The sequence below is a fragment of the Pelodiscus sinensis genome, chromosome 24, assembly GCF_049634645.1.
Source record: "Pelodiscus sinensis isolate JC-2024 chromosome 24, ASM4963464v1, whole genome shotgun sequence".
NCBI lineage: Eukaryota > Metazoa > Chordata > Testudines > Trionychidae > Pelodiscus > Pelodiscus sinensis.
Genome location: NC_134734.1, coordinates 2,963,170 through 2,976,721, shown reverse-complemented (window position 1 = coordinate 2,976,721; position 13,552 = coordinate 2,963,170). Strand labels below are relative to the sequence as shown.

Below are 13,552 nucleotides of genomic sequence, written 5' to 3'. Positions count from 1 at the left end.
GAGCGTCCGCAGTGCAAAAGTGCATTGGGAACGCGATGCGCTTTTGCACAAGAGAACGTCCAGACTGCATGGCCGCTCTCTCCCAAGGAAGCTCTGGTTGCCAGTCACTGAATGGCCACCAGGGCCCCCCTGTCTCTTCCCGCAGGCTGTACAGCTCTTGTGCAAAAAGGAGTTCTTCCTCGCAGAAAGAGGAATACCTACACCACAAAACCCCTCTGTTCTTTCGATCCACTGTACATTTTCTTCTGCAAAAACATGCTGGAGGTGAGAACACTCCACAAGTTTTTGCGCAAAAACTCTGCAGTGTAGACACAGCCTGAATCTCCAGGCCACAGAGCGGCTGGCGTCTTGCCAGCGAGTTTCCCCATGTTTGCTTATTCTCTTTTTACGCAGTTGAGTGTTGAATACATGGCATTGGCTTTGAGCCGGGTGTAGCCCTCAGGGAGCCAGGGAAGTGTCCGTATGAAGAGCCCCTCCCCTCTCCGCCCCCAGCATCCGGATGTAAGAGAGGAGCTGTTTAAATGGATACTGGATACACATGAGATTATCAGTTACATGCGGCTGCCAGGGAGCCGGCTGCCGCCCCCGAGGAACCAGGTGACCGCTGGAATTTTCCGCCGGTCCAGGATTCCCCAGTTACATAAGAACGGCCAGACTGGGTCAAAACAAAGGTCCATCTAGCCCAGTATCCTGTCTGCCGACAGTGGACAATGCCAGGTGCCCCAGAGAGGGCGGACTGAAGACAATGATCAAGCAGTTTGTCTCCTGCCATCCTTCTCCAGCCTCTGACAAACAGAGGCCAGAGGCACCATTCCTACCCCCTGGCTAGTAGCCTTTTATGGACTTGACCTCCATGAATTTATCTAGTTCTTTTTAAAATGCTGTTATAGTCCTAATCTTCACAGCCTCCTCTGGCAAGGAGTTCCACAGGTTGACTGTGCACTGTGTGAAGAACTTTAATTAGTTTTAAACTTGCTACCCATTAATTTCATTGGGCGTCCTCTAATTCTTATATTATGGGAACAAGTAAATCACTTTTCTTTATTCATCCTCTCCATACCACTGATGATTTTATAGACCTCTATCATATCCCCCCTCAGTCTCCTCTTTTCTAAACTGAGAATTCCCAGTCTCTTTAGCCTCTCCTCATATGGGACCCGTTCCAAACCCCAGATCTTTTCTAATGCCAAAATATCTTTTTTGAGGTGAGGAGACCACATCTGTACACAGAATTCAAGATGTGGGTGTACCATAGTTGTATATAGGGGCAGTAAGATATTCTTCATCTTATTTTCTATCCCTTTTTAATAATTCCTAGCATCCTATTTGCTTTTTTGACTGCCATTGTACACTGCATGATGTTTTCAGAGAACTAGCCACGATACCGCCAAGATCTCTTTCCTGATTAGTTGTATCTAAATTAGCCCCCATCGTATAGTTGGGGTTATTTTTTCCAATGTGCATTACTTTACACTTATCCACATTAAACTTCATTTGCCATTTTGTTGCCCAATCACTCAGTTCAGTGAGATCTTTTTGAAGTTCTTCACTGTCTGCTTTGGTCTTGACCAGTGGTCCCCAACCTTTTTAGGTTGTCGGGCGCCAGGGGGCGTGGCCGTTTGCCCGCCGGGCGCCAGGGGGCGGGGACCGGGGGCGCCCCCCCATCCAAGCGCCCGGGGCGGGGCCCCACCTACCGCGCGCTCGGGGGCGGGGTCCCCCCATAGCTGCGTGCCCGGGGGCAGGGCCCCCTCTAAGGGCCGCGCGCCCGGGGCCGGCGCTCCCCGCCACCCCCTCCCTCCCGCCGAGTCCCGCGCGCCCGAGGCCGGCGCTCCTTCCCCGCCCCCCCCCGCCGAGTGCCGCGCGCCCGGGACCGGCGCGCCCCCCGCCGCGCGCCCAGGGCCGGCGCTCCCCCCGCCGCCTCCCGCCGAGTGCCGCGCGCCCGGCGCTCCCCCCGCAAGCGCCCATGCGCCATGTGCCCGGGGCCAGGCCAGCCCCGAGCACCTGGCGGGCGCATTGAAATGCCCCCGCGGGTGCCATGGCGCCCGCGGGCACCGTGTTGGGGACCACTGGTCTTGACTGTCCAGTGGAACATCCCTGCCCCGCAGTGGGAACACCCGGCCCTGCCCCGGTGACACACCAAGGTTGGTGACGAGCCCCAGGAGCCCCAGGCCCAGCCTTGTTGGGGTTCCCGGGGCTCTGCCACACAGGGGAGCAGCAGGGGAGCCCTTGAGGGCAGGGAGGCCTCCGGGTACAGGCCGTGGGAGTGGGGACTCTCAGCCTTTCCCTGGTCCATTTCACCAGGGCAGTGGAGGATCTAAAAAAGTTCCAGTCAGTAGTGGGACTAGTCCCTGCTCACGCTCCCCGGGCCCCTGGCTGCGAACTCGGCCAAGCAGGGACCGTTCTGCACATGCACAGCCCCATGGGCGGCAAAGAGCAGCAACAGACCCACCTGCGCCCGGCCCGAGGCGCCTGACGTGACCCAGGGCTGGGTTAGGGTAACACCAGGAACCAGAACAATGGGAAACTCAGCGCAAGTGACCAAACCAGCAACCTGCTGCCCAGACATGTCCTGAATCCTCTACTCTAACCCCTCCCTTACTGCCAGCTCCAGCTGAACGGCAGCCCCCACCAGGGACACCAGACACCCCCTCCTAGCTCCATGGCCTCCCGCCTTGGTCCCTTTCTCACAGGCCCTCTTCTCTTGTCCCAGGCTCCACCGGCCAGGCCCATGTGTTATGCAGCAGGGACACGTCTGCACCACAAGGGCAGCCAAAAGCAACACCCAGAGCAGCCTGATGCTGGTACCCGCTGGCCAGGCCTGGCAGGGTTCATCCAAGCTGCTGTCCAAGTCCTGTGGCAGAGGCTCAGGGCTGGGTACCTGGGTAGGGGTGGGGATCAGTGAAGGGGCTGGGTGCAGAGGTGGGTGGGAGGATCGGTGGAGGGGCCCGCGCAGGGCTGGGGACCGGGAAGGGCCGGGGTCGCTCACAGACAATGCGGAGCTGGAGGGTTGTGCGGGTGGACGGGCCCCGTTCTGGGCTGTAGGTGACGGTGCAGCCGAGCTCTTTGCCATCGTCCCCCGGGCCGGGCGTGAAGCTGAGCGCGGAGCCGTGGGCCCAGGAGCCGTTCTCCAGCCGGGCGGAGACGTCCCTGGCCGTGTCGCTGAACGGCCCCGTCCAGGTGACGCGGGGCGGGGTCCCAGCGCAGCGCCCGGGGGCCGTGCAGGTCACGTTCACCGGCTCCCCGGCCAGCAGCTTCTCTGGCCGCCCCCCCGCCGGCGAGGTCCGGATCTCTGGCTGCGCCGTCAGGCCTGCGACAGGGGAGAGAATGACCGGGGGTCGTGAGGTCTGCTCCCCTGGGGACACCGGCCCCGACGTGCCCCCGGGCAGGGGGAGGGTAAATAGCAGGGGGTGCAGGGCGGTGCGTGCGCTGCGATTACCTGGCACGGAGATGCTGAGCTCAGTGCTGGTGTAATCGCTGTTGGTGTAGCTGTATTTCAACGTCCCTTTCTCCATTCTAAAGAAATAGCTCCCTCTGTCCGCCCCTCGGGCGTCGCTGATTTGCAGGGAGCAGTCGCCCCGCGCTGGATCCCCCGCCAGCCGGAACCGGCCCCGAGTGTCCGATGACACCGACTGGCTGGGGTCACTGCTGGCCACGGGCGGGTCAGAGTACACATTTGCACCAGCCCTGAACCAGTGTCCGTAGAGCGGGCCCCGCAGATCCCCAGCGAAGTTGTCTCGGTAGGTGAAGCTGCAGGGGACCAGCGCGCACAGACCCTCCTGCACCGACACCGACCGCGGCGCCGTCAGCTCGAATCCGGACGCCTGGGACAGGGACCCTGCAGGGGCGGAGAGCGCGAAGCGGGGCCCTAGAGCGGCGGGTCCTCGCGGGCACTGCCCGGCCGCGGCAGTTCTGGGGGCGGGGCTATAGCACACCCCTCCCCCCGTGGCAGTGTGATAGAGGCGTGTCCCGCCCCGCCTCTCAGCCAATCAGCGCCGGAGAGGGGCGGGGTCTCCTCCCGCCGCCCGGGGAAGCGCTTTTCCGCGGCCGGAGACCCCGCCCCTCCCCGGCGCTGATTGGCTGAGAAACGGGGCGGGACAAGCGTCTGCCAACAGCCGTGGCGACGCGGGAATCAAAGGGGGCGTGGGGCTCGCTAGGCTGAGCTAGCCGTGGGTGGGCTGTGGGGGCAGGGCGGGCCCTGGGGACTCGTAATGGTTTATTTACATATTTGCATATTCATCATTTTGCATAATGAAATATGCAAATGAAATGTTTCCAGCCCGGCAAAAGTTTGTGAATGGGTTTGCTGGTGCCAGTAAACCACCGCCCTAGGGAACAGGGTCTGCCCCCCGCCCCCAGCCCTGCCGGTGCCCCCCCTCACTCCCCTCCTGCATCCCCTTCCAGCCCCGCCCCAGGCCCCCAACCCAATCTCACTCTATTTCCAGCCATTCACTGAGTTCCCCCGCCCCCCCGACTGTGGGTTCTCCCCTCCCCCTGTAGGGGCCGTGTACTTACCCCTCCAGAGCAGGGCGAGGATCAGGGCCCTCAGCAAGGCCACAGGGGAGGTAGCACCCCCTGCTCTCTGGGGGATCCCCTGAGCTGACAGCTCCTGATCCCTGGTGTCCTTCTGCAGGGGCAGGGCTCTGGACATGGCTGGGGTGTGGGGCTGACCCAGACCTACAGACAGACGGGGGTGGGTCAGTGTGAGAGCAGAGGCTGTTTGGGGGCACAGTACTGCCCTGAGGACTGTCAGTGCTGCCAGGCTCTGTGGGGGCTGCTCTGGGGCTTCTGGTAGCGCGATGACCCCCCAAATCCCCCAACGGTCCCCAGAGATCGAGGGCTAAAAAATTCTTCAGTTGCCTAAATCTCAAGACTTTCTCTGACTCACGCATTCTGAGGGCCCCGCGGTGCGGGAAGCCGGAGGGGGTGCCCGGGCCCTGCTCTACTCCCACTACCCCGATCCTCCATGGGAGCAGGCTGGGCTAAGGGAAGGGCCCGTCAGAGACCTATTTGAATGAATGCAAAGCAGCAGGGCCGGCGCTGGGCCGCTCAGGCGCTGGCGCAATCGGGGGAGGAAGCTCTGCAGCCCCTAGGGTTCCCAGATGGTTGAAAGAAAAATACCGACCCCCCCCTCCCAAAACCACCAGGAAAAAATTCTGTTGAAGGGATAAAAAAAGGGGGGGTTGAGACCGAAGTTGTTGAGCAAAAAAAAATATTAAAATAAAACAGCGTTAAAACAGCATGTCCCGTTTAAGTGCAGGGATAGGAACAGGGGAGCGGTTGAGCACTAAGATCCAGGGAAAGCTTTGCTTCCCCTAGGTCTTTTGGCCGGCAGCCATTTTGTACTGGCAGCCTTGGGGAACCAGGTAAGCATGGGGGCTGGCTTCGGAGTGTTGGGAGCCAGAGGGAGTCTCATCGGGCCTGGGGAGGCCGGGCACTGAGTGCATACGGTTGCCAGGTGCCCAGCATCTTTGCCTCCTGGCAGGGGAAAATTCAGAAATCACCCCACATTTTAGGTGTCCGGTATTCTCTGAATTTTTTTACCGGATGGGAGCCGAAAATACCAGACTGTCTGGGTGAATACCGGGCTGTCTGCCAGACACCTGGCAACCCTAGCAGCCCCTGGCAATAATATTTCCAGGCGCACTGGGGGGTCAGGGCGGAGCGTCCCAGCTGTCCAAAGAAGAGCTGGGGCAGCACCCGGCTCTAACCAGGGAATAGGAAAGCCCCAGGGATTGCAGCCTGGCCTCGCTTCTGGGGACGCTCCTGGAGCAATGTCTGATGATGCCTGGGGGAAAGGGGGTGACGCTGGCAGCCAGCCTGGGCCTGCCAAACCAGCCAGACCTCCCCCCACAGTGTCATGGCAGTGTCCCCTGTGAGCTGAGTGCTTGTGTGGGTGCCCAGGAGAGATTCAAATGCCACCCACGGTGTCCAGAGCCAGGAGCAGGTTTTTCTAATGGGGTGCACGTCTGCACATGCCTTGGTGCATATGACAAAATTTATCCTGCACATGGATGAAAAAGCTTAGAGGGAACCTTGGTTGCTGGTCTGGGGGGCTCATCATATCCCTGGGCTCCGGCCTGGCTCTGACCCAGCCCCACGGAAGAAGGCAAATGGCTGAGCTCGAGAAATGGGCCTGACAGAGCTGCTATGACCAGGTAAAGCACCCGGGAGGTTGGAGGCAGGGCTGGGAGTGGCTGACCTGTGGCAGCTGACACAATCTGGGATCTCTGGGGGATGGAGCGCAGAGGTGGCTGGGGTGGTGGGGGGGACCCGAGGAGGAGGGTGCCCCTGGGCAACCTGCTCCCGAGAAGCATTGTCCTGACCCCTGGGGTCCCCCTGTCCTGCTTCTGATTCCAGCCTCACCTCTGAGGCATCAGACAGGCCCTCAGAACCCTCCCTCCCAGGCCCACTGCTCCCCTGCGCACACACGGCCATCTGCCTGAGGCAAAGAGAGAAACTTTTCACCTGGTCACAGTAGCACTGACTAGCCCCTAGACAACTGCCCAGTCACACTCACCCCTTCACAAACTCTACACATGCCTTGGAGCTGTGTTACAACATCAGCCTGGTTAAACACATCTGCCATGTCGTAATCACCCCACATACCCACGCGGTTACATACTGAAATCCCAGGAGAATACAGTCTCTTGAGTTCTTTTATTTTCTTGAGCTGAAGTTCAAGTCTGGCAGATCTCTCCTCGGCTTCTGCTATCTTCTCTGTAAGTTCAGATTCTAGCTTCTGCTTTCTCTGCTCAGGTAGCAGACAAAATTCCTCCACTTCTTGCTTATATTTAAGTTGCAATCTCCTCACTGGATCCTGCACTCCCATTTCTTCTGCAGCATCTCTGGCCACTAACAAAGATCTCAGCTCTGGCTTAGAAGCTTTCTCTCTAACCTCAGTGTCTCTCTCCAAACACAAAACTTTTAGAGCCTTTTTGTCCAGACTCTCAAACTGTTGCAGACTCATTGCAGCGGCTCTTTAACCAACCAAACTCTCAACACTCACAAATCAAATTTAGAACAGTGTGGGGTCCTGATCCAGAGCTTAATTGACCGAGATCTGTGGATCCTGCCGACTACGCCACTGAAACGGGCTGGGCCGGATCTGGGCACCGCTGAGGGCGTCTGCTCAGGGCGAATTGCTCAAAATAAGGGCTCTTTACAGCCCCAGACTGGAGACCTTCCCAAACAGGCCATAAACTGGTCACACCAAGCAAAACCCCTCAGAGACCCCAGCCCTCTTTATGCCACAGTCAACCCCAGGCCTAACACACAGGTGAGGGGTTATGGAACCCAATCCCACCTACCCCAAATGGGTCTTTCCAGTCCCAAAGCACCAGCCACAAATTCCCAGTCAATTTACACTTTGAATCTTACCCACAAGCTCACGCTGGGCCGATCCTTTAGAATCTAAAATCTAAACATTTATTACTAAAAGAAAGAAAAGCAGGAGAGTGAGGTTGTTAAGGAGAATACATCACATGCATCGAATCACCCAGTTCTCGATACAGGCTCTTAGCAAAGATGTTACAAACTGCTAACTTAAAAGTCCCTGGTGCACATCCTATGTCAGGACGTGTCCACGGTTCTTCCAAGCTCTCTGTCCCTTGCAAGGCGGCATCCGGGATCAGGAGCAGAATTGCAGACAAAATGGAGGTCGCCACATGGCATTTATATACCTCTCCTGGCATCTTCCGGGCCAGAGCAGGTCACATGGCCCAGTGACCTGTCCCTGTGTCCCATGTCAGCCGTCATCAGATACTGGCTGGTTTGCAGGTATCCAGATTTCCAGGTGTGTATCGGCCTCTCTGAGAGCCTTGTCCCTGGAGCCTGGCTAATTAGCACAGTCACTGGCTGAACATTCTTTGCCCATTGCTCGGTCTCTGAGAATCTTCCAGCATGAGTACAGAGTCCATATTCATACCTCCACATACAGATATCACACAAGTACATGAATAGCACATACAGAATCGGTGCAACACAAGCTTTCATTTGACACCTCACATGGCCCCCTTGTACACACTTTGGGGCACCCCCCCATGGGTGCAGCAATGATCTTTAAAATCCAATATCGTGCCTGTAAAAGGCAGCAGTTTATTTTGTGGGACACCTGTTTCAGTGCCTGATAGACAGAACTTGTCTATGAGCAGTGACTCCACTGGCTTGGATTTAGAGAGATCCAGGGTGGATGGTTTCGAGAGGCTTCAAAGGGACTGAGGATTGTTTCAGATGAGGCAGCAAAAGTCAGAGAATTGGAGCAGTCTGGTACCCAAGTGACTGTGTGTGACCAGCTTGCTGGGAAGTCGGTGTGTGGGGGACAGGATTGTGTCCAGGTCGATGATGAGAGTGGGGAGCGTGTGTCAGATTCAGGGGAAGGTCTGTGTAGCTAAGTGTGTGGAGCAGAACAGCCGTGTGGTTACTCTCTCTAGGAAGCAGGAGATGGCAGGTAAACTCCCGTCTCTAGACACTGTGGACACTTGTATTCGATCAGGGAACTTAACATCTGATTCCATGTGGAAGCAGAGGTTGGAAGTGAACAGAGAAGAGGTTTGTGAGTCTACTGCGTATTGTTGTTACCCCAGGGATTGGGGGGAGAGGGAGGATTCCATGGCCATTGTAAACAGGGAAGACACACCCAGCCAGCCCTTTGTCTCTGGGATAGGGAGTTCAGGATTTGAACCCACAGGACAAGGGATGGGGCAGAACTTGCTTTGGCAAAGGAAAATTGCAATTTAACTCCGAAGGGCCAAACCTACAAGGGTGTGGAGCCAAAGATACGGCATGATGACAGAAAGTCTTGTCAATATGCACTTGCTATGGAGCTGTTCTTGTTACTGATGTTAACATTTGTAACCAATGTGCCCTGGTTACCAAAGATTGTAAAAATGTATCATGTGCGTTCTGTTTTGGAAAGCCATTAACCCTGTCAAGACATGTACCAAATGAAAGACTTTGGTAGAGGACTTTGTGATGGTGATATTTCATGGTTAATGCCTGTAACTGGTCTTGGAACTTCCGGCCATAATGTACTGATTCTGGCCATAAGGTACTGTGTGGAAAAGGAAACTGAGGCATGCCACCATTTTGTTTTCATGGCTAAGGGCCAAGATGCCTATACTATGAGAGGTGGGAATACTGACATTAACACGATGTTAATTGGCTTTCAGACCGTTGCCAGAGCTGGCCTGGATACATTTACTATTTTCTTTAGCTCTCAGCAAGATCACCTGACACGCATGGGGATCATGCTACAAAAGCAGATCCGATTGGCTGTGGTTCTTACCAAGTTTTACCTTGGGTTTACAGAACGGTGCAAGGACATGGTTGTCACTCTGACAGACCTTGCAAGGAGGAAGCCTGTTGTAGGCAAGCCTGGGTGTCATACACTTGTCCAGTTCTGTGCTCTTGTTTCTAATATTGGATTAGGACCTGTACTGACACTGAGCCAAAACATGGGGAGGCCTGTGACGCCCTCAGTGATGTTACTGGCATCACTTCTGGCATCAATGTTGTGTTGGGGGTGTCACGTTATTGGATTTTAAAGATCATCGCTGCACCCATGGGGGGGCTGTTTGCCCAAAAGTATGTACAAAGGGGGCCATGTGAGGTGTCAAATGAAAGCTTGTGTTGTACTGATTCTGAATAGGCTATTTATGTACTTGTATGACATCTGTATGTGGAGTTATAAACATGTACACTGTGCTCATGCTGGAAGATCCTATGTTTGAGGCAGAGCAATGGACAAAGAACGTTCAGCCAGTGACTGTGCTAATTAGCCAGGCTCCAGGGACAAGGCTCTCAGAGAGGCCGATACACACCTGGAAATCTGGATACCTGCAAACCAGCCAGTATCTGATGATGGCTGACATGGGACACAGGGACAAGTCACAGGGCCATGTGACCTGCTCTGGCCCGGAAGATGCCAGGAGAGGTATATAAATGCCATGTGGCGAACTCCATTTTGTCTGCAATTCTGCTCCTGATCCCAGATGCAGCCTTGCGAGGGACAGAGAGCCGGGAAGAACCGTGGACCCGTCCTGACATAGGATGTACCCCAGAGACTTTTAAGATAGCAGTTTATAACATCTCTGCTGAGAGCCTGCATCGAGAACTGGGTGATTTGATGCATGTGATGTATTCTCCTTAACAACTTCACTCTCCTGCTTTTCTTTCTTTTAGTAATAAACCTTTAGATTGTAGATTCTAAAGGATCGGCCCAGCATGATCCTGTGGTAAGATCCAAAGTGTAAATTGACCGGGGATTTGTGACTGGTCCTTTGGGACTGGAGAGACCCGTTCGGGGTAGGAGATTGGGTTCTGTAACCCCTCACCTGTGTGTTAGGCCTGGGGCTGATTGTGGCACAGGGAGGGCTGGGGTATCTGAGGGGTTTTGCTCAGTGTGGCTGCTTTGTGGCCTGTTTGGGAAGGTCTCCGGTCTGGGGCTGTAAAGAGCCCTTGGTTTGAGCAATTCGCCCGGAGCGGTGCCTGGTCCGTCACAGGCAGGCGACCGGCCTGGCTTGGCAGGGAATCCTCGGCGAGCTCAAACACGCAAGGGAAGCTCCCAAGCAGGGGAGAGGTGGCCAGGCGACCAGGGAGGAGGAGGAATCTCTTGCTGGGGCAGGCAGGGGAGCAGGCAGGGAGGCCAAAGCGCAATTGGAATTGCCCTGGCCAGGGATGTGACGGGAACAAGAAGGGTTTCTACAGGCCTGGGAGCACTAGGAGGGGGGTCAGGGCGGGGGTGGGGCCCTTACTGCATGAGGGAGGTGACCTAGTGAGAGATGAGGTGAGAAAAGCTGAAGGACTCGAGGCCTTTTTGCCTCCGTCCTTGAATACAAGACCCAGGGCTGGCAGAGACCCAGGTGGCGTCGAGTCCAGCCCCCAAAGCAGGACCAATCCCAAGTGAACCTGCTCAGAGTCGGATCCCAGACCAGCTGTGGGCAACCGTTTACCAGGGGGGCCTCTTAGTGAATTTTGTGATCACAGGCCAGCTCCACCCCACCCCTGCTCCTGTAAGGGGTGAGGCCGGGGCAGACGGGGCAGGGTGGGGTTCTGGCCTCCCATCACAATTGTCTGGCCTCGGGGCTGTGAACTGGAAACAGCAAAGGGCTCGTGGCCCCAGCGCCTGCCAATGGAGCCCCACGACCTGCAGCCACGAGCCATTTAAACAGGATCCGGCTGCCCGAGCCACCGCCTGGAAAAACAGCCAGATGCAGCCCACAGTGTTGGGTGCAGATCACAGTGTTAGGTGGGCCACAGCCGGCCCCGGGCTAAAGCCGGATCACAGGATTAGGGGGGCCACAGCCGGCCCTGGGCTACAGCCAGATCACAGGATTTGGGGGGCCACAGCCGGCCCTCAGGATGCATCTTGCTCAGCTCAGGCCCGGACTGCTGCACTGGGCAGCACGGTGTGGGGATGAGGGCGGCAGCCCTTGCTGGAGAAAGAAGAGGTTCGGGGCTGGCCAGACACAAATCCCTGGGGCCAGAGCTGAGGGATCCGCGGTGCTGAGGTTGTTGGCTGATGTCACTGCGGAGCCTTTGGCCAATATCTTTGAAAACTCGCGGCGATCGGGGAGGTCTGGACAATTGGAACAAGGCAAATGCAGGGCCCGTCTTTAAATCCAGGGAACTACAGCCCGGTCAGCCTCACCTCAGTCCCCGGAAAATCCTGGAGGGGAACCTCAGGGGACACGTTTGGAAGCCCTTGGAAGAGGGGAAAGTGATCAGGAACCGTCAACATGGATTCCCCCAGGGCAAGTCCTGCCTGGCCGACCTGGCTGCCTTCTGTGATGGATTTCACTCTCTGCAACGTCACCGATGACACTGAGCTGGGGGAGAGGGAGCGAGGCTGGGGGCAGGGCCAGGGCCCAGAGGGACGTAGGGAAATGGGGGGATTTGGCCTGGGGGAATCTGAAGAGGTTTAAGAAGGACAAGTGCAGAGCCCCGGGCTCGGTGTGACCACACCAGAGCTGCAGGCCAGGGGCAGGGCGGGTCCGTGAGGGCCAGGAAGGACGGAGGTGACTGGAAGGGATCTGGAGGCGAGGGGCCAGGACGTGGCGGCGTGGCCAGTGGGGGAAAGAGGAGCTGGGCCAGGGGCTGCAGACCCTTGCGAGGCGGCCGGACAGAGGGAGACGGGCTGGTCCCTTCGCCGCGAGGGGCCCAGGTTCAAAGTGCAGCGGAGCAGAGCGAGACGGGCTCTCGGGACAGACGCCGCGGCCGGGAGAGTCACAGGCCAATGGGCCAGACGCAGGGGAGCTGCTCCCCCTGCCGGGTCTGTGTCCCGCCCGCCCCCTTCGCACTGACCCACATCCGTGGGGTGAGCCCAGCCGCGGGATAAGTTCACAGTATGTGCCCCCCCGGGGTCTCTGTATCTGCCCCCCTGCAGTGACTGCCCCTCCCAAGCCGACCCCTGGGGAGGGGCACCCCTGGCAGTTCCACTTCCCACAGCTGCCCATAGCAGGCAGGGGGCTCAGAGAGGAGAGCTGGGGGGCCCCTGCCCTCTATGACTCCTCACCCGACAAACCAGGTCTGAGCCGGCTCGGGCTGGAGGGGCCCTGGCAGAGCCGTGGGGGAGAAGCCGAGGGCTGGGCTCGCAGGCGGCTGTGGGTTGGGGTTGAGGGGCACCCAGTCTCTGCAGACCCACTCACCCCTGTGGCTGCAGCGAGGGGCCTGGCTCTGGCCCGCGATCCTACAGCCGGGCTCCTCAGAGTCAGCGACTCGGAGTCTGGGGAAGCGTCAGACACAGAAAGCAGAAGTTTGCACTTCGTGGGCGGGGGGGAGGCTGTCTTGGAAACCCAGCCCCGGCATCCTGCCGCCTTCCCCTCCCTCCGGCCGGGGCTGCTGGCGGCCTCCCTGCAGCAGGGGCAGGCTACGCAGTGTGCGTGGGGCTGGACATAGAACCCAGGAGTCCCGGCTCAGAGCCCCTCGACACCCCCAGCTCGGACAGAACCAGGAGTCCTGGGTCTGAACCACACTGCTCTAACCACTACACCGCACTCCCCTCCCAGAGCCAAAGACAGAAGCCAAGCATCACGAGTCTGAACTACTCTGCTCTAGCCACTACACTGCACTCTCTCCCCAGAGCTGGGACAGACCCCAACAACCCCGCTCCCCACCCGACTCTCTCCCTTTATTGCTCTTTTTCCGGTGGCACAACCCAAATTTCACACCAGCAGCTCACACCTCCTGTGTATTGTTCAGGCTGCAGGCCCCAGTCACTCACCTGGAGCTGAGATGCAGCTGCTTCTGGGCCGGAGCAGGGGGGAACAGCGCCCTGGAACAGCAGGGGCCAGCTGAGGCCGGGTGGCGAATCCCGATCCGGTGGAGCGAGCCGGGCGCGTGTGGAGATCGGGCTGGTGGGGAGCAGGCATGAGTGTCGGGCGGGGGCTGGGGTGAGGCGAGAGATTTCTAGGCAGGAAGGGGAAGTCAGCGGGTGACTCTGGTGCTAGGAGGTGTTGCACAACCCAGTTCCAGTGGCTGGAGATCTCGGTGCCTTCACCGGAAGTGAGAGAAAGTCACAAATATGGGCCAGCTCCTGCGGACAGCCGGCTTCTGC

The 13,552-nt window shown here is 57.8% G+C and overlaps 1 protein-coding gene across 1 annotated transcript in view; it reads right to left on the bottom strand.

The window, feature by feature from the left end:
* The window catches only part of LOC102446180 (uncharacterized), a 40,751-nt gene extending 28,894 nt beyond the window's left edge, over positions 1-11,857 (bottom strand). Inside the window, exons 1-4 of the mRNA XM_075908237.1 lie at positions 6,607-11,857; positions 4,513-4,674; positions 3,437-3,835; positions 2,987-3,307 (exon numbers count right to left, since the gene is read on the bottom strand). Of these exons, the coding sequence (XP_075764352.1) occupies positions 2,987-3,307; positions 3,437-3,835; positions 4,513-4,674; positions 6,607-6,967 (1,243 nt within the window). The 5' untranslated portion in view covers positions 6,968-11,857. The remainder of the gene's footprint in view (positions 1-2,986; positions 3,308-3,436; positions 3,836-4,512; positions 4,675-6,606) is intronic.
* Between the last annotated feature and the right edge of the window lie 1,695 nt (positions 11,858-13,552).